Source organism: Battus philenor, unplaced genomic scaffold (assembly GCF_028537555.1).
Source record: "Battus philenor isolate CCGP_79_NKW_IND1 unplaced genomic scaffold, ilBatPhil1.0.hap1 SCAF_1, whole genome shotgun sequence".
Taxonomy (NCBI): Eukaryota; Metazoa; Arthropoda; class Insecta; order Lepidoptera; family Papilionidae; genus Battus; species Battus philenor.
The window spans coordinates 15,088,688-15,114,791 of NW_027181661.1; the positions used below are offsets into that span (position 1 = coordinate 15,088,688).

At 34.2% G+C, this 26,104-nt stretch overlaps 1 protein-coding gene and 2 pseudogenes across 1 annotated transcript; 1 reads left to right on the top strand and 2 right to left on the bottom strand.

Annotated features, from left to right (window-relative positions):
• Window positions 1-14,786: 14,786 nt before the first annotated feature.
• Window positions 14,787-21,429, bottom strand: LOC137919650 (uncharacterized). Its single transcript, XM_068762782.1, has 6 exons — window positions 21,314-21,429; window positions 19,858-20,088; window positions 19,116-19,407; window positions 17,951-18,421; window positions 16,007-16,380; window positions 14,787-15,549 (listed from the first exon to the last, which is right to left on the bottom strand). Exons 1-6 carry the CDS (start codon window positions 21,427-21,429, stop codon window positions 14,787-14,789), a joined length of 2,247 nt encoding a protein of 748 aa, XP_068618883.1.
• A 718-nt stretch (window positions 21,430-22,147) lies between these two features.
• Window positions 22,148-23,506, bottom strand: LOC137919659 (cytochrome b-c1 complex subunit 1, mitochondrial pseudogene; annotated as a pseudogene).
• Window positions 23,507-23,912: 406 nt separating this feature from the next.
• Window positions 23,913-25,322, top strand: LOC137919666 (cytochrome b-c1 complex subunit 1, mitochondrial pseudogene; annotated as a pseudogene).
• The last annotated feature ends 782 nt before the right edge of the window (window positions 25,323-26,104 follow it).

Genomic DNA, 26,104 nt, shown 5'->3' on the forward strand with positions numbered 1-26,104 from the left:
CGCCTCGACTGTAAGTATAAGATAGAGGAGTGTTCAACAAGTCAACATATATATATGGACCATTTATTTTGAAAGTGGTGTAAGTCCATTTTCTTTTGTTTCGAGAAAATTAAAGGTGTACATATTTGTTGATTAAAAAATACTGGCAAATTATATGAGGTCTGGCATTGTTTCTATTGTTTTATCAACATTTAATTTGTTTATATAGATTTGTTTTCGGCTAATTAGACTACGATAACATATATTTATGTGCTGTGAATGGACTTACACCACTTTCAAAATCAGACAATTGTAAAAATCGTTTAATTTCAATTTTTAAAAATCAAACATAAAATCATCAAATAAAAAAAATATACTTCATTTTAAAATAATTTTCTTTACAAATACGCACAACATCACAAAATTTTATTTTAGACGCTAATTACATTGTCATAATTGCAAGATACTGATAGATACTGATTACAAGAATTTACTTATTCTCTGCATGTGGTATTTCAAAATATGCATGATGCACCGGAGGTATTTAGGGTAGTTTTTTGAGAAATTAAACACGGACTAGTTACATACAAAAAACTTACATTAAATTAAGCATGATTTACGTGATAGCTAATTTTTCTCAAAAATGGACTTACATCACTTTCAAAATTAACGGTCCATATATATATATATATAAATAAATATATATATATATACACACACCAATTATGTAGGTTGTTCATAAGTACCATGGCACAGGTTATTATTAACGCGCCTCATCTCCCTAGTAATAGAACTAAGGATGGCCGCTTAGCAAAAATTTCTCGTTAGGTACGTATATACGAGTATTATTAGGCATCTATCTCCTACAAAGAACTCCGACGCCAAGACCTTTGAATGCTGCCGCTGACCAAACAATATCGCGATTTAAAATTCACCTAGCGACATCTAGCGAAAGCAAACGGAAATAATAACTATGATGTCAGCTAAATTACGTACGTTTTAAATTGTTTTAAAAAGTGTTCCAACAGTGTGAAAAATATTTACCAGATACATTAGATGATCCTCGAACAGTTGAATCATTTGCAACAATCTGCAGAACTTCCATCAGCAGCGCGTCAGTTACTCACTATCAGCTCTCGTACGCTGTGAACATAGAAACGTAACAATTGATAATTTGAACATAAATTATAATAACTACATTACTGCTCGAGTGCTTTAAAAACATCACGCGCAAAAGCCTTGTTATGGAAATAAATAAGATCTAAGGATTTTGTAAGTTTATCACAATGGATTGAAGTAAAGCTCACAAAGTTTATAGATCTCGAAAAATCGAACTGACATATAATCGCGAGGCGAGACTAAATGGTATTTCAGAATAAAACAACTTCTGTGAACACGAACGTATGAATAAACATGAATATTTTAATTCAATTACATACATTAGAATTTAACTATTAGTTTTAAACTTAATACATTAAAACATATTGTTTTAATTTATTCATGAATAATTCACTTACATGATTGTTTTACAGAGCTACCGAAACTGCAATACCGCGCCTTAGGAAAAAGCAGTAGGGGGAGGGAGATGTAGGAGAACGGAAGTGCCGCCATCGGGGGCGTTGACAGCGGACCGGTCAAATAATTTATGGTACCCTCTGTCGAATAATAAATGTTTTCAAAAATTATAAATAACGTAATGATAATATTCGAAAACATTTTCAAAATACGAATTACTATATATTAAAATTAATTATTGTTTACTATCTGCCACTGTACGCTTTGGTTGGGACTTACAATACCCTACTCAAATCTGAATACCGGTATTTGATATTTGAAATTTCAAATATTGGGATTACCGGTATTATTAATTAAAAAAAACTCTAGTTATATTTATACTTACGACAGTAAGGTAATCAGGTATTGACTTGTTAACAAATAATATATGAAATCCAATAAATATTGTTCTGAAATGATTACATATTATTTATTTTATTATATAGAGAGTAGGATTAAATATATACAAAAAATGTGCAAATAAAAAAATCTGTAAAAATTTACATATGAGAGGCTCGTATGAAATTATGTTTAAAGAAACAAGAAATATAATCAAATTGAAAATATTTATGAAATAATATTAATAACTTGCGTTTTGTTTATTAAAGCATGCCGCTTCTCGATGGTGCCATGCTCGGCTCGGTATATGGGATAAATGTGCCTGACATAGATTTTAACACAAATTGAAAATAATTTAAAAATTGTTCTTATATCTTAAAAAAAATCATGTAATCAATTGATTTTAAATTTTACTGTATTTCTATTATATTGTATATAAATTAAATTTTCATCTACTAGAATAACACCTAAATGCCGGCATTATTACAAAAATACTGGTTTTTAACAAAGGACAAAACTCGTCCGAGATTCCGGTATCCCGAAATCCGTATTGTAAGCCCTAACTTGGGTGCGCGAAGTTTATTTACAGCACTAACTAACAAGGCCTAAATTCGTTGGCCTGATGCATTACAATAGAAAAGAAAACAATAATGTATCATATATTATAATTTACGATCCTGCCAGCGAATTGTATGTGGAATTTTGTGTAACAAAAGAAAAACTTTTTCCCAACAAGTCTGGCATCAGTGCAGCGAATGTCCACTTTTTTCCTATTTATTTTTACCAAACATCGTTGTCGTTTTCGGATCTTAGCAATAATAATGAATATAATTAATATAGGAAAACAAAAAAAAACCTATAAACAAAATGGCCTTCAAAATATTTCAGTTTTAAATTTGTCTAATTCGATGTATTTTTCTGAGCTTGCATTGGACAGGATTCAAGCCGTAGCGGACGATGACAATGATTTATAATCAGACGCCATTGCCAGCGCTATGTACAAAACGCCGTCGCAAATCTAAAGAAGATGTTTTCAACCACTCCGAAGAAGGAGCCGTCGCCAGCTTCGAAGAAGACGGCCACTCTGAAGAAGGCGACAACGCTGAAAGCGTTGAGGATGCCGACATCATGACAGACGCCAAAAAAGACGCCTGCGCAAGTTCGGACGTGGACACAGCGACTTCCCGAGGCCCCACCCAATCCATCTCGAACTTGGTGTCTTTATTGGTTATATTAGGAGCTACTATAATTTTGAACGTTAAACAAAACCTTTTTGACGTGGCGTGAATAAAGCTTGGTTAAAAACACAAGTGCTAGAAATAAATGTTATTTATCGTAACTGAAATGTTTTAACTGAGTAGTATCACTCGATTTAATGCGTATTAACTTAATTAATTACGGAACTTGTGTCAAAATCCACGTGGAGGAAATTTTAAACTGGATTAAGCATCGGTGGAGTCGCTTGATTTATTAACGAATTAAATAAAGTCAGAATTCTTTAGATAATTATACGTATTAATAATTAATTTTATACGTACAGAATGATTATAAATAGAGGACTCTTTGAAGGAGTAAAGCGTAGCTCATTTGACGTCAATTAATGTCTGGTACAACTGTATTGTGTGTTATAAATTGTTTTAAAAAGTGTTCCAACAGTGTGAAAAATATTTACCAGATACATTAGATGATCCTCGAACAGGTGAATCATTTGCAACAATCTGCAGAACTTCCACCAGCTGCGCGTCAGTTACTCACTATCAGCTCTCGAACGCTGTGAACATAGAAACGTAACAATTGATAATTTGAACATAAATTATAATAACTACATTAATATATATTATGGAAATAAATAAGATCTAAGGATTTTGTAAGTTTATCACAATGGAGTGAAGTAAAGCTCACAAAGTTTATAGATCTCGAAAAATCGAACTAACATATAATCACGAGGTGAGGCTAATTGGTATTTCAGAATAAAATAACATCACTTCTGTGAACACGAACGTATGAATAAACATGAATATTTTAATTCAATTATATACATTAGAATTTAACTATTAGTTTTAAACTAAATACATTAAGACATATCGTTTTAATTTATTCATGAATAATCCACTTACATGATTGTTTTACATAGCTACCGAAACGGCAATTCCGCGCCTTAGGATAAAGCAGTAGGGGGAGGGGAATGTAGGAGAACGGAAGTGCCGCCGTCGGGGGCGTTGACAGCGGACCGGTCAAATAATGTATGGTACTCTCTGTCCAATAATAAATAGTTTCAAAAATAATAAATAGCGTTATGATAATACACAAAAGCAATTTCAAAATACAGATAACTATAGATAACTGTCAACCTGCCTAACTGAAGGCTTAAATGGGCGAAGTTATTCTACAGCACTAACAAACAATGCCAAAATTTATAGCCCTGAGGCAATTTAATAGAAAAATACATTAATGTATCATATATTATAATTAACAATCCTGGCAGCGACCCCAATTAATTTTCCGAAAGAGGGCAAGGTGGAATTTCGGTAACCAACAGAAAGACTTTTTCCCAACAGTCTGGCATCAGTGCAGCGGATGTCCGCTTTTTTCCTATTTATTTTTACCAAATATCGTTGCGGTTTTCGGCTCTTAGCGAATAATGAATGTAATTAATATAGGAAAACAAAAAAAAACTATAAAAACAATGGCCTTCAAACCATGCCATTTTTTAATTTGTCTAATTCGATGTGTTTTTCTACTCTGACAACTATTCCTAAGAAGGAGCCGTTGCTAACTCCGAAGAAAACGCCGTCGCCTGCTCAGAAGAAGATGTTGACGCCCACTCTGAAGAAGGCGACGACACTGAAAGCGTTGAGGATGCCGACATCGTGACTGACGCCAAAAAAGACGCCTGCGCAGATTCGGACGTGGACACAGCGACTTCCCGTGGGCCCCACCCAATCCATCTCAACCTTGGTGTCTGTGTTGGATGTATTAGAAGCAACTATAATTTTGAAAGTTTAACAAAACCGTTTTGACGTGGCGTGAATAAAGCTTGGTCAGAAACACAAGTACTAGAAATGAATGTTTTAAATGAGTAATATCACTCGATTTAATGCGTATTAACTTAATTAATTACGGAACTTGTGAAAAATTCACGTGGAGGAAATTTTAAACTGGATTAAGCATCGGTGGAGTCGCTTGATTTATTAACGAATTAAATAAAGTCAGAATTCTTCAGATAATTATACGTATTTATACTTAATTTCATACATACAGAATGATTGTAAATAGAGGACTCTTTAAAAGAGGAAAGCGTAGCTCATTTGACGTCAATTAATGTCTGGTACAACTGCATACATACACATGGAAGGAAAAAAACTGCTCGCAAAAGCCATAGAAAATGTAAGAAATTCAATTTACTCTTGACCCTAATATCTGTAGGTTTTCCCTTCCTAAACTAAATTTGATTTTAGTTTCTAACGAATTAGTTTTGGAGATTACATACGCTGCAATTACCCAAGTGGTCACTGTTATTAATAATTGATCTGCCTGTTGTTTGAATTGTCAATGACGTCTTCCTTACCCGGCGTGTGTGACATTCTTCGCTTTGTATGCCCCGCCCTTTTGAGAGATTCTGCTGCTTGTCGTCCCTTTATATTTTGCTCTTAGCCGGCTCATGCAGCGAGCGCGCAAGAGAGGCGAAGACTACTCCAAGCGCCGGTGCTCCGCAGCTCCCCTGCCTGTGTGCAACGGACGTGCTGAAATTATGATTGTGTACTTGCTTAGTAAGCCGAGTTCGAAGATTGAAGACGCGGTTTACAAAAATTTAAATAACGACTATCACATAAGCCGTCGTGCCAGACCTTATCGAATGCTTTGGTAATATCAAATAGAACAGCGCTCGTGGTCAGAGAACGGGGTTTTGCGAAACCTGCTAAAATGTGTTCCGTGAATCGGTGGGCTTGGTGGATACAAGAATGATGAGCGCGGAATCCGAATTGCTCGTCGGGAATAGGACGAAGTTCGCGGGAAACCTGCTCAAGGCGCTTGAGTAGCACGCGCTCGTAAAGTTTGCCCAGACTAATAGAGCGGTAAGAAGTGTGAAGTTTGGTGGTTTATTTGGTTTTTTTTAATTTCTATCACTGTTGCTTCCTTCCAGGTGTTAGGGAAAGTGTAGCTTGTGATAAAAATCGAGACAAGGAGGAGTATAAGGTGGGGGGAGCATTTTCAGAACCCTGTTGGAGATGCCGTCAGGGATTTATTTTTCAGACCCTTAATTAGGTCAGTGACCTCCTCGGAGATCACTGGGGGGATGTACCGACAGGAGTCTGACCTCTTTTTCTACCGCGCGCAGATGTCGTTTGTCCACTGGAGTGGTTGAGAGAGTGTATTGTTTCTCCACGCTGTCAGCCAAACATTCAACCTTGTCGATGTCATCAAAGGCAAGGGAGTAGTCAGTGTCGCGTAAGAGAGGAGGGGTTGGGGGAACTTTGTCTGCTTTGATACACCGAGCCAGTTGCGCTAATTGCCAAAATAAGCGGGGGGTGGCCTGTGAGAGCTAATCTACATGCTGAGACTTCTAAATTGGCAAGTGTACAAAGGGTCACTCCGATGCCAAGACCTTTGAATGCTGTCACTCACAAAACAATGACGCGATTTAAAATTAACCTAGCGACATCTAGCGAAAGCAAACGGAAATAATAAATGTGATGTCTGGTCAATTACGTACGTTATAAATTGTTTTAAAAAGTGTTCCAACAGTGTGAAAAATATTTACCAGATACGAGAAAAATATTACAGATGATCCTCGAACAGGTGATTTATTTGCAACAATCTGCAGAACTTCCATCAGCTGCGCGTCAGTTACTCACTATCAGCTCTCGAACGCTGTGAACATAGAAACGTAACAATTGATAATTTGAACAAAATTTATAATAACTACATTACTGCTTCAGTGCTTTAAGCATTTATTACACATTTTTAAAGTAACATCACGTGCAAGAGCCTTGTTATGGAAATAAATAAGATCTAAGAGACTTTGTAAGTTTATCACAATGGATTGAGGTAAAACTCACAAAGTTTATAGATCTCAAAAAATCGAATTTAAATATAATCACGAGACTAATTGGTATTTCTGAATAAAACAACATCAATTCTGTGAACACGAACGTATGAATAGACAGGAATATTTTAATTCAATTACATACAAAACAATATAAGTATTAGTTTTAAACTTAATACATTTAAAAATATCGTTTTAATTCATTCATGAATAATAGAGCTACTGAAACCGCAATACCGCGCCTTAAGAAAAAGCAGCGGGGGGGGGGTATAGCAGGACGTAAACGCTGCCATCGAGGGGGTAGACAGCGGATACGTCTCAACGGGTGTATCTAAGACGCGGTACAGCAGTTTAGGTACAACTGAAAGCCGACCTGATCATAGTAGATTACCTAAATTTCGCTCTAATTGGAAACGCTTGTTTATCTTAAGCGTACAAACAATATGAAAAGTAGTTGAAGCAGTGGCGTAGCTATGGTATTTGGGGCCTGGGGCAGATTGGGGCTTGGTGCCCCCCCCCCCCCCCAAAGAGTCTAAATAATTTCAAAATTCAGAACAAAATGTAGTTAATATATATTTTTTTGGTTCAAAATAATAATAAATATATATAAAATAACATTAGATCTTAATAAAATTTATTGGGAAAATTTAAAAACGAACATTCCTCGCTTTTTGGCCTGCAAAGTCATTAATCACATTTTCAAAATCAACAGTGTCGACTAGTTCATGTTCTATTGACATTATTGCAAGATTATTTAATCTGTTTATCATTAAATAATCTTGCAAAAATGTAATAATTTATTATTTTGTCATTTAGGGCCCTTTTAAAAAACACTTTATGTGTTTTGTGAATGTAATTTGTAACCGTTTATTTTTTTAGTGTTCATATTATTTAACAACTTTTTTAGCATAAAAATAGTAAAATTCGATATTCTTTTTATGTTATTTACTTTAAGTTATGGTTTTCGTTTTTCTTTTAACATTTCATTATTCATCATTCAAAAAAAAAATCAAAAAAAATATTTTCAACTTTGATGCCCTCCTTATTTGTGGTGCCTGGTGCGTCCGCCCCGCTCGCCACCCACTAGCTACGCCTCTGAGTTGAAGTACAAATACATTCTTGATACTTAGTAATAAGCCGACTTTAAGATTGAAGGCGTGGCTATTCAAAAATACTAGCGAAATTACTAGAATCTCGATTGGACGAACAGCTTGAACCAAGACCATCTTGCTTTTTCAACAACAATGCCAAAATTTATTGCCCTGAGACAGTCAAATAGAAAAATACATGAATGTATCAAATGATATAAATAACAATCCTGGCAGCGACCCCAATTAACCTCCCGGAAGAGGAGGAGGGCAAGGTAGAATTTCGGAGAACAAAAGAAAAACTTTTTCCCAACCGTCTGGCATCAGTGCAGCGGAAGTCCACTTTTTTCCTATTTATTTTTACCAAATATCGTTGCGGTTTTCGGCTCACAGCGAATATTGAAACAAAAAAAGATATAAACACAATGGCCTTCAAAACATACGAGTTTTCAATTTGTCTAATTTGATGTGATTATGTGAGCATGCATCTTTTATTAAAAGTAATAAAAACAAATTCTTTTTCAGGACCTGGTCAAACCAAAATGACAATCAATAATTTAATTACAAAGAACACATTTGCCTTCAACACATTTACTTGAAATAGAGTTTTTTTTTTCCTAATCAGTTTAGCTGATGCGTAGTAAAACGATATACATGATACTGAAATTACACAAGTGTTATTGATATCTGATCTATAGTTGTCAATGACGTCTTCCTCACCGGGCGTGTGTGACAATCTTCGCTTTGTATGCCCCGCCCTTTCGAGAGATTCTGCTGGTCGTCGTCCCTTTATATTTTGCTCTTAGCCGGCTCTTGCAGCGAGCGCGCAAGCAGGGTGAAGACTATTCATACAAGCGCCGGTGCACCGCGGGGGAGGCCTGTGTGCAACGGACATCCTGAAATGATAAGTGTGTACTTGGTTAGTAAGCAGACTTCGAAGATTGAAGACGCGGTGTACAAAAATTTAAATAACGACGATTACACGCAATCTTTTCTATGCTAACGCTACAAAAAAACATTACACTCGCAGGTCACTAGTTCCGAGACGATAACAACGCCGCGTTTATATATATATATATATATATATATATATATATATATATATATATATATATATATATATATATATATATATATATTACATACATATATATATATCATACATACACATATATATATTTAAAGTGATTATACTGTAACCTCTCCTATAAATAAACTATTTATACTTTGTTTAAAAGCCGACTTCAGGATTGAAGGAGCGGCTATACAAAAATATATGCTAATTAAAGACCTGATTGGACGGGCTCGTGGACCTGATCTCGCGTCGCTGTCGAATGATAGCACTGGGACTTGTATAAGCCCGAGAGTAACAACTATAGCGCGATTCAAATGTACCCGTGGCGCCATCTGTCCGCACGCGTCGGAACTTGTAACCCGGAGCAGCGTACAGCGCACCATCCCGCGATATTTAAAAATGAAACGCGATAAGCAATAGTTAATATTTACGGAATGATACTTATGTTGATATTTATATTAAAAATGAGCTTATCTTTAAAACGGTAACAGTACAGATTATTGGCAGTCAATAACTGTATGTACTGTACATTATTCAATAACATATGAGCTTTAAACCTTTTACACCTTAAACTAATCACCGCGTATTAATGAACCTCGAATGTAAATTTATCAAAAATAGTCGTTAGTTCAGCCGTCTGTCCATCTTGTTGGGCGGTCGTCTTTCGCTACACTCGCCGGTCTCCATTCAAGAACAATAACACCCCAATGTATTATATTTAATAAATTAATAAAAATTGACACAATCCTTTTTTTAAATTAATTACTCATTTATACAATAACAATTATACTTATAATGTGGAGTGGCATCTGGAGACAATTACTTAAATAAACAAAAGAGACGTTTTGATAATATTAAATTCTTATATAATACAATTTTTATTGCTTCTTCATCTAAACAAAGAACGGAAGTTGTATATGATGGGGTCGCCTAGACTGTAAGTATAAGTTTGACGAGTTTTCAAAAAACGTCAACATATATATAAATATAAATAAATATATATATATATATATATATATATATATATATATATATATATATATATATATATTTATATATATTATGTAGGTTGGTCATAAGTACCATGACACAGGTTGTTATTAAAGCGCCTTATCTCCCTAGCAATAGGACTAAGGAGGGCCGCTTAGCAAAAATTCCTCGTTAGGTGTACTGTATTTATATACAGGTTTATCAGGTACAAAGAGTCACTCCGACGCCAAGACCTTTGAATGCTGCCGCTGACCAAACAATATCGCGATTTAAAATAAACCTAGCGACATCTAGCGAAAGCAAACGGAAATAATAACTGTGATGTCAGCTCAATTACGTACGTTTTAATTTGTTTTAAAAAGTGTTCCAACAGTGTGAAAAATATTTACCAGATACATTAGATGATCCTCGAACAGGTGAATCATTTGCAACAATCTGCAGAACTTCCATCAGCTGCGCGTCAGTTATTCACTATCAGCTCTCGAACGCTGTGAACATAGAAACATAACGATTGATAATTTGAACAAAATTCATAACAACTACATTACTGCTCGAGTGCTTTAAGCATTCATTACACATTTTTAAAATAACATCACGCGCAAGAGGTTTGTTATGAAAATAAATAAGAACTAAGGACTTTTGTTTATCACAATGGATTTCGGTAAAACTCACAAAGTTTATAGTTCTCAAATAAACCATAGTTTTATTACATTTTAATACAAAATAATAAATGTCAAAACAAGAACAAGAGTTTTCTTTGAATAGTAACATGTTTACTCTTTTGTTTCTTTACGATATATTTTATATCTTAAAACAGATTAGTCATAATATCACAGGCGTATGTGTCTGTAGGTGAAAGTTCAAGCTACAATGTATCCGACGTTACACGTAACACTCGGTATATAAGAATGAAACAACATCAATTCTATGAACACATAAGTATCAAATATACATGAACAAATATACATACATTCAAATTTAGAAGTTAGTTCCAAAGTTAATACTAATATTAAAAATTTAAGCCAAATTTATTGTGTGACGTTATTGATTAATAATTCACTTGAATGATAAAGGGTTTCATTGAATAAAGGTTAAGCGAAATGACATATGCGCGCGCAACAAGGAGTCTGTAAATGCTTGTCGAATAAACATCACGGCTCAATTAATTCTCATGACCCCAATTGTATCTCGCATACATTCCCCTCCGTTAATAGAGCAGTATTGCGTATTAAAACGTTATTATTGATATTACTGTTTATTAAATAATAAAATCTTTATTCTAAAATGAAAAATTTCAAATTGAGTTCCGATATTTTTTAAATGGTTGAAATCCCTTCCGTCCGTACTAAGCGTTTCGCTACTACTTTTATAGTGGTAATAGTAAGGAAGTTGAAAAACCTACATGTCTTAGCGTTTCCAACCAACTATAACTTGGGAGTCATCAAGACAAAAGCGTATATGTTTCTTCCAGGCAAACATGTTCCATCGTAAACCTCGTCATCGCTAAACATCAGGAAATGCTTCGCCAAATCAATAATGAATAATTAGTGAAGAATAAATAATGAAAAAATAACGGTAATAATTATGTGTATTTTAAATCGTCGTGTAGTTTGGTTCGTGACCAAATAAACTCAATAAACCCGTTTTAAATAAATACTGGGGAACATGAAGGGGAATTTTTGCTTAGCTGGACTTAGCCCTATTGCTAGAGAGATAAAAGTCTTTAATAATGACCAATATATGTTAATTTTGAATAACTCACAAATGTATATTGATTTGTTGAACCCAACATCCTTACTTCAGATTTTCATATAATAGAAGTAGCAATATAAAAATAGATTTATACGATTAAAAATATTGGTACATCGTACTTGCTACTATACTTTATCTATATACTATACTACTATACTTTATATATATATTTATTTATATTTATATATATGTTGACGTTTTTTGAAAACTCGTCAAACTTATACTTACAGTCTAGGCGACCCCATCATATACAACTTCCGTTCTTTGTTTAGATGAAGAAGCAATAAAAATTGTATTATATAAGAATTTAATATTATCAAAACGTCTCTTTTGTTTATTTAAGTAATTGTCTCCAGATGCCACTCCACATTATATATATATATATATATACCTACATAATATATATATATATATATATATATATATATATATATATATATATATATATTTATATATATTATGTAGGTTGGTCATAAGTACCATGACACAGGTTGTTATTAAAGCGCCTTATCTCCCTAGCAATAGGACTAAGGAGGGCCGCTTAGCAAAAATTCCTCGTTAGGTGTACTGTATTTATATACAGGTTTATCAGGTACAAAGAGTCACTCCGACGCCAAGACCTTTGAATGCTGCCGCTGACCAAACAATATCGCGATTTAAAATAAACCTAGCGACATCTAGCGAAAGCAAACGGAAATAATAACTGTGATGTCAGCTCAATTACGTACGTTTTAATTTGTTTTAAAAAGTGTTCCAACAGTGTGAAAAATATTTACCAGATACATTAGATGATCCTCGAACAGGTGAATCATTTGCAACAATCTGCAGAACTTCCATCAGCTGCGCGTCAGTTATTCACTATCAGCTCTCGAACGCTGTGAACATAGAAACATAACGATTGATAATTTGAACAAAATTCATAACAACTACATTACTGCTCGAGTGCTTTAAGCATTCATTACACATTTTTAAAATAACATCACGCGCAAGAGGTTTGTTATGAAAATAAATAAGAACTAAGGACTTTTGTTTATCACAATGGATTTCGGTAAAACTCACAAAGTTTATAGTTCTCAAATAAACCATAGTTTTATTACATTTTAATACAAAATAATAAATGTCAAAACAAGAACAAGAGTTTTCTTTGAATAGTAACATGTTTACTCTTTTGTTTCTTTACGATATATTTTATATCTTAAAACAGATTAGTCATAATATCACAGGCGTATGTGTCTGTAGGTGAAAGTTCAAGCTACAATGTATCCGACGTTACACGTAACACTCGGTATATAAGAATGAAACAACATCAATTCTATGAACACATAAGTATCAAATATACATGAACAAATATACATACATTCAAATTTAGAAGTTAGTTCCAAAGTTAATACTAATATTAAAAATTTAAGCCAAATTTATTGTGTGACGTTATTGATTAATAATTCACTTGAATGATAAAGGGTTTCATTGAATAAAGGTTAAGCGAAATGACATATGCGCGCGCAACAAGGAGTCTGTAAATGCTTGTCGAATAAACATCACGGCTCAATTAATTCTCATGACCCCAATTGTATCTCGCATACATTCCCCTCCGTTAATAGAGCAGTATTGCGTATTAAAACGTTATTATTGATATTACTGTTTATTAAATAATAAAATCTTTATTCTAAAATGAAAAATTTCAAATTGAGTTCCGATATTTTTTAAATGGTTGAAATCCCTTCCGTCCGTACTAAGCGTTTCGCTACTACTTTTATAGTGGTAATAGTAAGGAAGTTGAAAAACCTACATGTCTTAGCGTTTCCAACCAACTATAACTTGGGAGTCATCAAGACAAAAGCGTATATGTTTCTTCCAGGCAAACATGTTCCATCGTAAACCTCGTCATCGCTAAACATCAGGAAATGCTTCGCCAAATCAATAATGAATAATTAGTGAAGAATAAATAATGAAAAAATAACGGTAATAATTATGTGTATTTTAAATCGTCGTGTAGTTTGGTTCGTGACCAAATAAACTCAATAAACCCGTTTTAAATAAATACTGGGGAACATGAAGGGGAATTTTTGCTTAGCTGGACTTAGCCCTATTGCTAGAGAGATAAAAGTCTTTAATAATGACCAATATATGTTAATTTTGAATAACTCACAAATGTATATTGATTTGTTGAACCCAACATCCTTACTTCAGATTTTCATATAATAGAAGTAGCAATATAAAAATAGATTTATACGATTAAAAATATTGGTACATCGTACTTGCTACTATACTTTATCAATATATTGTTAATATTATAGTATAAATCAACATGTTATCTATCTGTAACCATTAAACGTTGAAATTAAACGAAAATATCAACGTGCCAATTTTTATTTGAGATGACGTTTTAAAAACAGCACTAAGTCGAAATAGGTGTGAAAATATTACATTAATTTTAATTTCTGTAATAATATCATAATGATCCACGGATTTTCATTAACAATTTTTTTTAATTATTTCTAAAATTTCCATCAATAGTCAACATGCATGTCGTTAAAATGTTGTAACCATGTTATAATCAAATAGGGCAACCGTACCACCCTTAACAGCTTTTAGTGGTAGAATAATATATGGTATTTGAATATTTAAAAAAGGCAATTTATACATACCATTAAATGTAGTATATAAATCTGCAAAATGAATAACGCTTTAATAATAAATACACAAATAATATATTATTTATATTAAATAACTTTTGCCCCTTGTTAATATTAAGAAAAATTTAAAAATCGAATGCATAGAGAGAAAACCAATTTATTTTTAAATTAAATATTTTTTTGCGCCATTGGCAATACCTTAACAATGACTATGTACTATGTGTTACGCTTTGTATTGTGTGTAGTTTATTAGGAATGCAAACAAACAAAAGCTAGTTTTAAAATAAACTTTATTAATCAAAATAAATTACCATTAAACTGAGACATTAAGAGAATTTATTTTTAACAATCTTTTCACCGTAATCTTCGTAACGTTTCTTTGAAACCCACAACTGCTTAGCTTCAGGTAAAGAAGCGAATATAGCCCCGCCTAACCAAGGCACTGAATAGCCTTCCGGCGAGGTTGACACACTCACGGGACATTCCGTCAAATTTTCTATCTCCGTATTCAACCTTGGACCTACCCCTGGAATCATAGACGACCCACCACATAACAGAACCGCCTCGTATAACTCAGGTCTAAGTTCCGCGTCACATTTCAAAGCGGACATGACCACAGACTTATGTAAAGGTATATAGTTGCATTTGTCACAAGCTATCAAATCTGGCTGGAAAATCATTTCGGCGGCCATAAACACCTCTTGACTTACATTCACCTCATTGCCGTCTGGCAAACAGAATTTCTTACAGCAATCTTTAATTGAGATCGCTGCATCGGGCGTTATGTACAAACATTTCCTTTTAATTATTTCAATCGTTTCATCATTTTGTGAGCCAGCATATAAACCTCTCTCATATAATTCTTTCTTTAAATATTCCGAAACTTGATTACCGCCGAGGTTGGTTTGCATTTGTGCGTACGTGATAGGACCCCCTTGATATACGGGAGTAATGCTAGCGTTATCACATCCAATATCAACGCATATACCAGTTGTAACACCGTATCCGTACAGGGCTAGTACACTTTGAGGCCGTATGCATAGCGACGGACAATTTAAAGTTTCGAAAAAAATTTCGCAGCATTTGATCCTAAAAAGAAATAATCAAATGAAATACACGAAAACATTATCATATTATCATGGCCCCCTACCTTCCCCCCTCCATTATATTTTCAATAGGACTTTTAGGAAGCGTCCTACATTCAGCGTCTTCCGACGATTATAAGGAAGACTGTCCATTTTGAGGAACATTTTATTTGACGTTCATTGGACGTTCTACGGTATGCTTACCAATCCGTGGTCTACATTCCAGAATCTTAAGACACCAACCCCTGTTCTGCGCGCATTGTGGCATTATCTGCAACTTGTCAATTCGTTACGCAATGACGATTACAATCTTTCATCTATGGATCTTCTCATTCTTGATTCGATCGTATAGTCGTCTCTGTGACTTTTTTAATAGGGACAACGCTTCAAACAGCATTATTTATAGATAATGAAAGTACATGTTTAATAATTATTGGACTTTTATTATTAAAATAACTTACTTTTCGCTTAAAGGCGTCAAAGTATCAAGTTCCAGCATCACAGCTCTATCGTCTGGTGCGGCTTTTAACTCGCGATAGAAAATGTGATGCCAAATCCTCTCCATGTTGTCCCAGTTATCGATCCGACCACCTTTAACAGGATAACATAAGTCCAGCGCTCCGGCCTTGTCTACAGCGTCATCCCCAATAAATACATCGTAATGTTCGCGCCCATAACTTCCGTTAAGATAACTCGGTCGACCAACTACGTTTCTGAACATTGAAATCGGATGATTATCACACGAAAATCCAGCCTTTATATCGAAGCTTCCGTTGTCTATAATCACAGTCGGCTTCTCCAGAGACATTTCGAAGTTCAAGGGCTTTTGAAAAGTCTTCGTTAATTAACAATAATAATTCTTGATTTTTACACGCAATTGACAAATAATGACATACTACGTCAATGTCAATCTAATGCATGCAAATCTAATGCAATATTGTAGATATAATTACCTGTATTTTGAACGATAATGAAGGAACAGATAAATATCTGTATTACTTCTTAACGAAATTGAGAAAATAATTGATTATCTCAATTATTTTTAATTATATAAAAATAAAAAAGAAAATTCACCCTCACTCCACCAAGACATATATTTTCTAGGGACCAAAAATATGAATCGGTAGTAGGAATGTTTCATAAGAGGCAGTCAAAATTCAGTCTAAACAGTAATCGAAAAACGATACGGCAAGTTATCAATAATTTAAAATTATGTTCCGCATATAACTCCTCGTCATGCGATATCCTTCGACGCAAAAAGAGGACCATTTTTCTAATAAATCGTACGGTGAGTCCGTTTTACAAGACCAAGGACTTCGACATCCCAATTTGAGCAACATTCCATGAGAGTAAATCCGAGAAAAGAGGCTCAGGCTACATACTTAGCGATCAATCATTAAGCTCGTCGCTTGTCCTGAGATATGTAGATATCCAGTGTTAGTAGTCTAATGAGACATGCCTTGTCACGAGCAGATGTGGTGCTTTATATAGAGCATAGCATCTAAGTATAAGACTGATTGTCACATTTTGCCTTGAAACGAGATATATTTTATTTTTATTTTAGCTTTTTCACAGCAACTATGCTGCCAAGGTAATTCACCTCATTATATAACAGCTAGAGAAAAAATACCCTGCCAATTTTTTTAAAAAAAACGGTTTGTTGTTAAACACGATAAAATCAAAGTTCAATCGAGAAATAAGTATGAGTTAATAGTAATTAATTCTATTTACAGGTTAACCCAATTCAGATCCAATGAAAGGGAAATTAAACTATTTACTTATAAAAAATACACGGCAATCGTTTGGGCTGAAAGGTTAAGGAGAGTAGCGGCCACAAGCCAGTAAACTTAGTCTAGATCGCAGGAGTCGCAGTATGTGATCAGCGCAGGACTGGTCATTGTGGCGTTTTTTATGACAAATTTCTGACTTTAATAAAACATCTGTATCGGGTACATAAATTTATTGACATTTCAAAAAAACTTGTATGCGACTGTTTCGGATCCAGAATCGTTATATTCATCTTTTGTCATCCAAAATCCATTCAAAGATGTAAACGAAGCTGTAATAGAGCCCCCAATCCATGCAGCTAGATCTCTTGATTGCATTGCATCTATTTTTATGACAAATTTCTGACTTCAATAAAACATCTGTAACGGGTACATAAATTTATTGACATTTCAAAAAAACTTGTATGCGACTGTTTCGGATCCAGAATCGTTATATTCATCTTTTGTCATCCAAAATCCATTCAAAGATGTAAACGAAGCTGTAATAGAGCCCCCAATCCATGCAGCTAGATCTCTTGATTGCATTGCATCTATTTTTATGACAAATTTCTGACTTCAATAAAACATCTGTATCGGGTACATAAATTTATTGACATTTCAAAAAAACTTGTATGCGACTGTTTCGGATCCAGAATCGTTATATTCATCTTTTGTCATCCAAAATCCATTCAAAGATGTAAACGAAGCTGTAATAGAGCCCCCAATCCATGCAGCTAGATCTCTTGATTGCATTGCATCAATTTTACACGTCACGTCTAAACTCTTCACCTGTCTACTCAGTTCAATGGTCAATCGATCTGTTAACCCATTTAATAAACTGGATCCACCAGACAATACTATATTATTATAGAATAACGATTTATAATCGAAATCGCATTTTTTAATACTAGAAGAAATATCATCAACAACACTAGGACATTTCAGACCCGATAGTTGAGGCTGAAATAGAATTTCCGGACATTTGAATCTTTCTTCGCCCAGAAAAATGTGTTGTCCGTCCGGAAGGTTGTACTGTACTTTATTCTCTTCAGTCGCTACGAAAATTTCTATTTCATTTTCATAATCTTTAGCGACGTAGCATTGTTTTGACTTAAATAAATAAATTTATTATTAGTTTTACTTTTTTATACATGATTTATTTATCTACTAAAATCAAAATGTGATTTTATCTTTTATTACGATAAAAGGAAGTTTTTAATTGAAAGAAAAACTGAGTAATTACGTACAGTATATATTTAAAACAATACTTTTCTTTTTCCATACAAATCACAGTCTGTAATATAACACCGCTCCCTACCTATCGTTTGACGACCCCAGCCATTATGTAAAGCATAAACAGAATTTAAGTTTCCTTTTCAATTTATTTTTGTAAGTTGTCGTTGTATATTATAAAGACATAAAATCAATAAATAAAGTGTCCAATAAATACGTAACGTTCGTTTTTCTTTTTTTACTGCAATAGACCTTGTAGCTCAAAAGATTTCTCGTTTGAAGTGGCATATTTCTCATGAAACTAATGGCCATTGGGGTCAAAAGAGTGGCGATCACGAGGCGGTACACGCGACGGCAGTAGGGCTTCCATTAGTTGAACCGACGACATAATTAAGTCACTGGATGCAAGCAGTGCAGGACCGATGATCATAGCGATCTTCGGAAGAAGCCTATTCCTAACAGCGAGCGTTTATCAGCTAATATGACGATGGTGACGAATAGGCCTATAGGTTTCCACAGTAAAAAGTCTGCCGGAGAAGATGGTTATTAATAAAAAAAAATGTTTAAACACCTTAATATCTTCCAAGATTAATCTTTCCGCAGGCGTTGTGAAACAATATCCAATGTTCGACATTAGATCGAACAGTCGATTAGTTAAAACATCTCCGGTAATTTCCGATGTAACAATGGAGTTCTTTAAAGAAAACCCTTCGAACACCGGTGCTGCATACGTACAAGAACAACCATTTTCCCATACAACTCCCGAAGTTCTACCACTCGCAAATAAAACTTGAGCTGGAGATATACCTAAGTACATTCCCTGTACCATGAACGATTCGAATAAAATTTCTGTTATCTTCTCCCTGTCAAATAGTCAAGGAAAATTGATCAATAAATCATATTATTGAATTAAAAATTATATATATCTAAGACAAATATGCCTATGGTTAATATCATGCTGAATTTCATGTGACAAATAGATTTCTTACTTGAATAAATTGTAAAATTGGCTTAAAAAGAGTAACTATCGAGTTTCTTATCAGATTCTTCTCAATAGAATCAATATTCTGAACTTGGTAGAAGTATATAAAAAATGTACTATGCCTAACTTTTCGAAGATGTTTAGCAATGCCTATTCGAAATAGTAAACCTTTGTTTTATTGTTTCATTAACAGTTTTATCATGTAAACGCAGGCAGCGAAGAACCGGCCATAGTGGCGATCTGTGATGGATTACTATGCCTTGCAATATGCATAGTGCAAACAATTCGGTTTAATAAAGTAATCGTATAATTTTGTAAATAAAATTCATACTTATCATTTTTCGAAGTTAACGGGTGAATAACAAACATTATTTTAGCCATTTCAGGAGCTACGTGAAGCTCTTTGTAAAATATATGATGCAATAGTTTTTCCATGTCATCCCAATTATTAACAAGACCGTTTTGTATGGGCGAACACAAATTGGTTACTCCCCTCATTTTTACAGCCTCTTCTCCAAATACGAAGTCAGGCAAACCGTCTAAAAGGCCACTGTTTCTAAATCTGTATCAGATTGACATAATATTAGTATAATACATACACATTTGTTTATTGGTCGGTCTAGAAATGTGGAGTCCGTTAAGGAGACTCTTAAATATACTATATTAACGGTTGCAAAACATTTAAATAATCATGAACCAAACTAAAAATCTAATTAGCAATGATGAGATCATTAGACAAATGAAAATAACCAATATAGCCCATCGGATTACTAAATTGGAATTGCAGTAGGCAAGCCACATAGCGCGCAGAATAAATGGCCGCTTGAAATCTAATCCTGTTTAAAATTGATTGACACATATGCCCAATAGACCGGGACAGAATGTACTTATTTTAATGTGATTGGAAAAGGAAAGCGAATCACGAAAGTTTACGCCACATTTATTTGATAATGTTACTAGGTTTCGTAGTTTCAGAAATGAAATTTTCTAGGTAAACTCTATTTCTGTTAACGAGTCCATCTAGTCGACTTTTAATACGTATCAGTTAAAATATTGGAATAATGAACATAATTATATTACAATAACTTAAACTAAACATAAAATCAGGAATGACGAGATCTTTGTCTGAACGAATGTAACTGCACAGCCCAACGAATTGGCAAATATGTTGACTGTGGGCGAGATATGCATAGCTCGAAGAACGGCTCGCAGTTGGGGCCTTAAAGTTCTGAAGTGGAAATTACGGATTGGCAAGTGCAGTGTAGATCGTCTACCGGTGTTGAGTTTCCAATTTATCTTATTGGAAATCAGGAGAGGACCATGTCCAGTAGCCGTCATGTGGCTTAAATAATAACGATGACAATAATACATTTTATAGAAGTATAAAATAGAATAAACAACTCTATCATCTGGTGTTTGCTTGCATTTTTAAATGTCTCAGAACAATGAAATTAAGCATCCATTTACGAACTTTTGATTTCCATTTTGAATATTCTCATCATCATTTTAGCCATATGATGTCAATTACTGGACTTAAGTCTCGTCAATAAAAATCCAATATCCAACGCCGTTTGTCCACCTAATGAATGGACGACGCTACTCGTGGCTGTGGTCTCTGCCACAGAACCCTAAAGCCATGTGTTCTGCGCGCTATGTAATATGCCATACTGCGTGTCATAATTTTACGTGAATCGTATTAAAACTAGTTAAATCTACCCGGCCTATTACCCATATTGACACGTGGCAATTTTCAATGAGATAAAATAGTAAAAAAATAATATTCTCACCGTCCAACTTTGGTTGGTATAACATATCTAGGAAAAGCTTCGCCTGCAAAACCTGCTTTTGTGTTTTGTGTACCCAGATCCAATACAACACCGAGATGTTCCCCTTGACCCGTCATTTTAATTAGTAACCTACTAGATTAACTTAAATAACTTGCTACTACTTTTTTCGTTTCGTCTAATTTTTTTTCTGTCCAGTATCATTAAGATATCAATATAATTTTACAACTTTAGGAAAACTTTTCAAATCTAGACAAAAGTTATGTGAAAATCATATTTGTTGTAATGTGTTTTAGTTCACAGCTTTATTATTTATTTTTCTGGTACGCCACACGGCAAATCGTAATCTTGTTTCATAAGAACCATCTACAAAGTATAAGAAAACCTAAAAAGAAAAATTAATGAGATGACAAATCGTTCCCAAGTAAATGAAATCTAATATATATCTATAATCGTGATAAATGAAATATGGATTCATTTTTATATATATGTACTAAAAAAGGCCGGTTCAAATCAGTGTTGAATGTCTATGTCCAGAAAAGCTGAAATGATGATTATGATAATGATGAGATTAAAGTGTCAACTGAGAAAAAAATTAAATATTCTCCTTTTTCACCGCCATTTTTAATAAATACATTATGACATTGAAATAACTATTCGATTTCAAATATATATATATATATATATATATATATATATATCGCGAGACAATATGGTTCTTTTTATCTGTTCAAATGAAAAACCACTTACAAATAAATATTAATTTATTAATATTAATTTAAAGTGTATAGTTGCCATAACCTTTAATTAAAATCATTAACGAACATTAGAACGATTTTAATATCTCAACGAATACATTTCAGATCGTATCCTGAGGTAATCTGGTAAACATTCCGTTGGTCCAACCGCAGAGATTACTGGACATTTGTCATATATGTACTTCTGTCCGATTTCTTTAATATTATCAACTTTGACGTCATTAATTTTTCTATATTTATCTTTCAATGGCGTCCTTGCGCATGTATACAGAATCTCAAGACCGACATCCAGACAGGAGTTAAAGGAACTCTCAACTTTCTTAGATATCTTCAGCTTTGCATAATTAATACCTCTTTGTACTTCGGGTGTTGTGATACTAGTGCAAAAATGCATCCACTGTTCCTGAATGTTATGCATAAGACGATCTAAATTCTCCTTTTCTGCTACATAGTTTACTCCCCATAGTCCGATATCTTTGTACGTGATATAAAATGGCTCGTAAAATTCACACGAGTCACAAACAGCTGCTGCACGAGCTAAGTATGCACCGTTTGCGTCACCACCACCCTGACTTCTGTCCCAAACGCCCAAAATACAATTTGCAACGTACAGAGGCCAAAAATCAGGATGCCCATATCCAGGTACTTCCAAAGCTACAGCGACATGAGCGAAAGGCATAGAGTCATCACGATATACCATCGAAGAGCCTGTGTAACGACACAAATTATGTTCTACGGTGTGGTTCGATTCTGAGAAAATATGAGTGAATCTTTTCTGAGCTTGGCTCATTACGTCAAGATGACTAACTGCTCCGGATACAGCCAACACAATGTTTTCAGGTTTGTATTGTTCCTTGAAGAAACTTTTCACGTCTTGCTCGTCGAAATTTTGAATGTTCTCAATAGGTCCAATAACGCATTGCGCTAAAGACGTCCCTTGGAATGCAGCCTGATGTAAATAATCGAATACAACACGCTCTGGTGAATTCTCACAATCTTTTAATTCCATGAGTATCGTCTCCTTTTCCTTTTGAATGTTCGAATCGCGAAGTTCAAGATTTGTTAGTATAAAAGATAGGATATTTATTAAATCTAATGTGTAATCAGTGGGCGCTAGTCCAGAGAATGTTTGGTATTCTCTTGTAGTAGTTGCAGTTACATGACCTCCTATACAGTTAAGGCAGTCTTCTAGACGCTGTGAATTCATACACTCAAATCCCATACAAGCCATATGCTCTATGAAATGACTTATGCCGTTTTTTTCTGCAGTTTCGAAACGTGGTCCTGTTTGTATCAATAACGAAACGCAGCTCAAAGGGGAACTCGTTTCTTCGACCGCCACTCTGATGCCATTTTTAAGTAGTCCCGTATACGTTTCATAGTATCGGAGTTGAGGTATAACGAGTTTTGAAGTCCAACGAATAAATAAACTATGCATCTTTGTAGAATATATTATATTTTAAATATCGCGAAGAATCAATTTTCTGCATTCAAATTTAGTAGATTAACGGTTGACACACCACTGTTTTGACATTTGATAATTTTGTTTTTTAAATAATATGTCTGCCGGAGGTTAATTACAAATATTTACGTATTTTTAATATGGTAACATTATAATAAGCTAAAAAACAAAATAAACCTTTTTTATCACTAATTTTTGGTAATAAATAAAAATTACTATTACCAATATTCCAGTTATTTATTTTTTACGATAAAATGATTAAGTTTTTTTTACAACCGCTTTGAAGTCTTAACGCCATTTGTTTCAAAAAAAATATGTACATGTCTACGAACTAAATTCGTAACCGAACGTCATATTTGACAGTTTTTGGTGGAGTATTATAATGTTTAAAAATTATAACTTATTAAAGCGTAACATTGGTTTCTGTAAACCAATAAAACCTAGGGATGTCCGCTTTAAATATTCAGATCCATATACGAATATAATAAGAAATTTGCCTTCGATTCAAGTGTCTAAAATTTCAAATGGACTAACTGTGGCAACACAAGATAGAGCCAGTTGCAACACCTGTATTGGAGTTTACGCAAATGCTGGATCACGTTATGAACATACGTATGAAAATGGTTTGACTCACTTCCTAGAACATGTTGCATTTAAGAGTACGAAAGCTAGAACGAAGAAAATGCTCGAAGACGCAATATTGACAACAGGGGCTAAATTTCAATGTTTCACTACACGCGAAATGGCGGTGTACTTCGCCGAATGTTTATCAAACGATGTTCCCCTTGTTGTCGACATTTTATTGGATTGTATATTCAATAATAAATTGTGTTACGAAGACATAGAAGCTCAGAAACAGGTTGTATGCATGGAGATGTTGGAACACGACGAGAATTGTACCAATGTTTTGTTCGACTACCTTCATTCGGCCGCGTTCCAAGGCACACCATTAGAACAAACTGTCATGGGACCACTTGATAATGTTGCTACGTTCAATTCAAAAATGCTTTGTAAAGTAATTTATCAAAGTTTCAGCCCTGGTAACATGGTATTAACATGTATTGGTGGAGTAAAACATGATCAAATGGTTCAAATTGCAGAAAGGTATTTGTGTAAGCTGGATCCCGTGGAACAACAGGAAGTCAAGGAATATAGATATACAGGATGTGACGTCAGGTACAGGGACGATTCGCAGCCTATGGCGAATGTTGCCATTGCATTTGAAGGCCCCTCTTATTGCGACGATGATTACAATGTAATGAAATTGGCCTCGGAGGTGGTAGGTGGTTGGGATAAATCACAGCTCGGCGGTCTAGGTCACGGGACTAACGTTGCTCGTGGGGCGTCATACGAAAACGCATGCGATTCGTATAAATCATTTTACATAGCTTATAAAGACACCGCCCTTTGGGGAGCACATTTCATAGGCCCACGATTAGGTCTGGATAACATGATGTACATGTTACAAAACGAATTTATGAACTTATCTAACACTATAACAGACGAACAGATAGAAAGAGCGAAAAATCAGTTGAAGACAAAGTGGCTTTCAGATTCCGAGAGCACTTTGAAGACGAGTCATCGAGTCGGTCGATCCTTACTTTACCGTGACTGCGTGCTATCTGTATTTGATGGCATAGGAGCTATTGATGAAATTAGCTCGGCTTCTGTAAAACGCGCTTGTTACAAATACCTGTACGATAAATGTCCAGTTGTAGCCGCCATGGGACCCACTGAAAGTCTTACCGATTACGCCAGAATCAGAAGCGAGACATATTGGCTAAGACTTTAAGGTTAGAATTGTAATGTGTTTTTCTTTAATTTAATATTCATACTGTGTACGGATTTTTTTATTTTAATAATTAAAAAGCAAATTAAAAAAATCTTTGTCGACGTCATCTGACAGAGAAGTCTTTGATTATAAACATTATAAAAAAATTAATATGAAATTAAGTGATTTAATAAACATGGACGCTTTTATTTTGTAATGGAAGCTTCCTGTAATTTATCTAGGATTCTATTATCAATGCGTATAAATCGCCCTTAGAAAGATTTGCTAACCGGATAAAGTCGAATCTTAAACCATTTGTTTTTGGCGTTTATTAAATATATTGTGATAAAATCGGTAATGTTTTTAAGAACACCATTTATTTTCATAAACGTATTGAGAAGCTACAGACAATATTTTTTTTATTTTCTCTCTTAAACACACCGCGATTTAATATAAAAATAATGTTGATTGCAACATCATTACCTTCATTAGTATACCTTAAGAGACAACAATGAAAATAGCTTAATTAACCTATGCGAGCTATTCGAAAATCTGCGTCTGATCGAATTTTTACTGCAATCGCTACCTAACCGAGTCTTCGCCCGCTTATTGCTTGACACCTCCCATGGTGTTTATAAAATATGTCTCGTCTGAAATTTAACTTTTCTTATCAGCTCCTTTCCTAGTTCTAAAACCACTTTCAGCGACGAAAAATTACATCGCCAAAGCTAGACTAAATAACAAACTAAAAGTAAATAAAAATAACCAACTAAAATAAAAAATTATAATTTATTACATCGTTT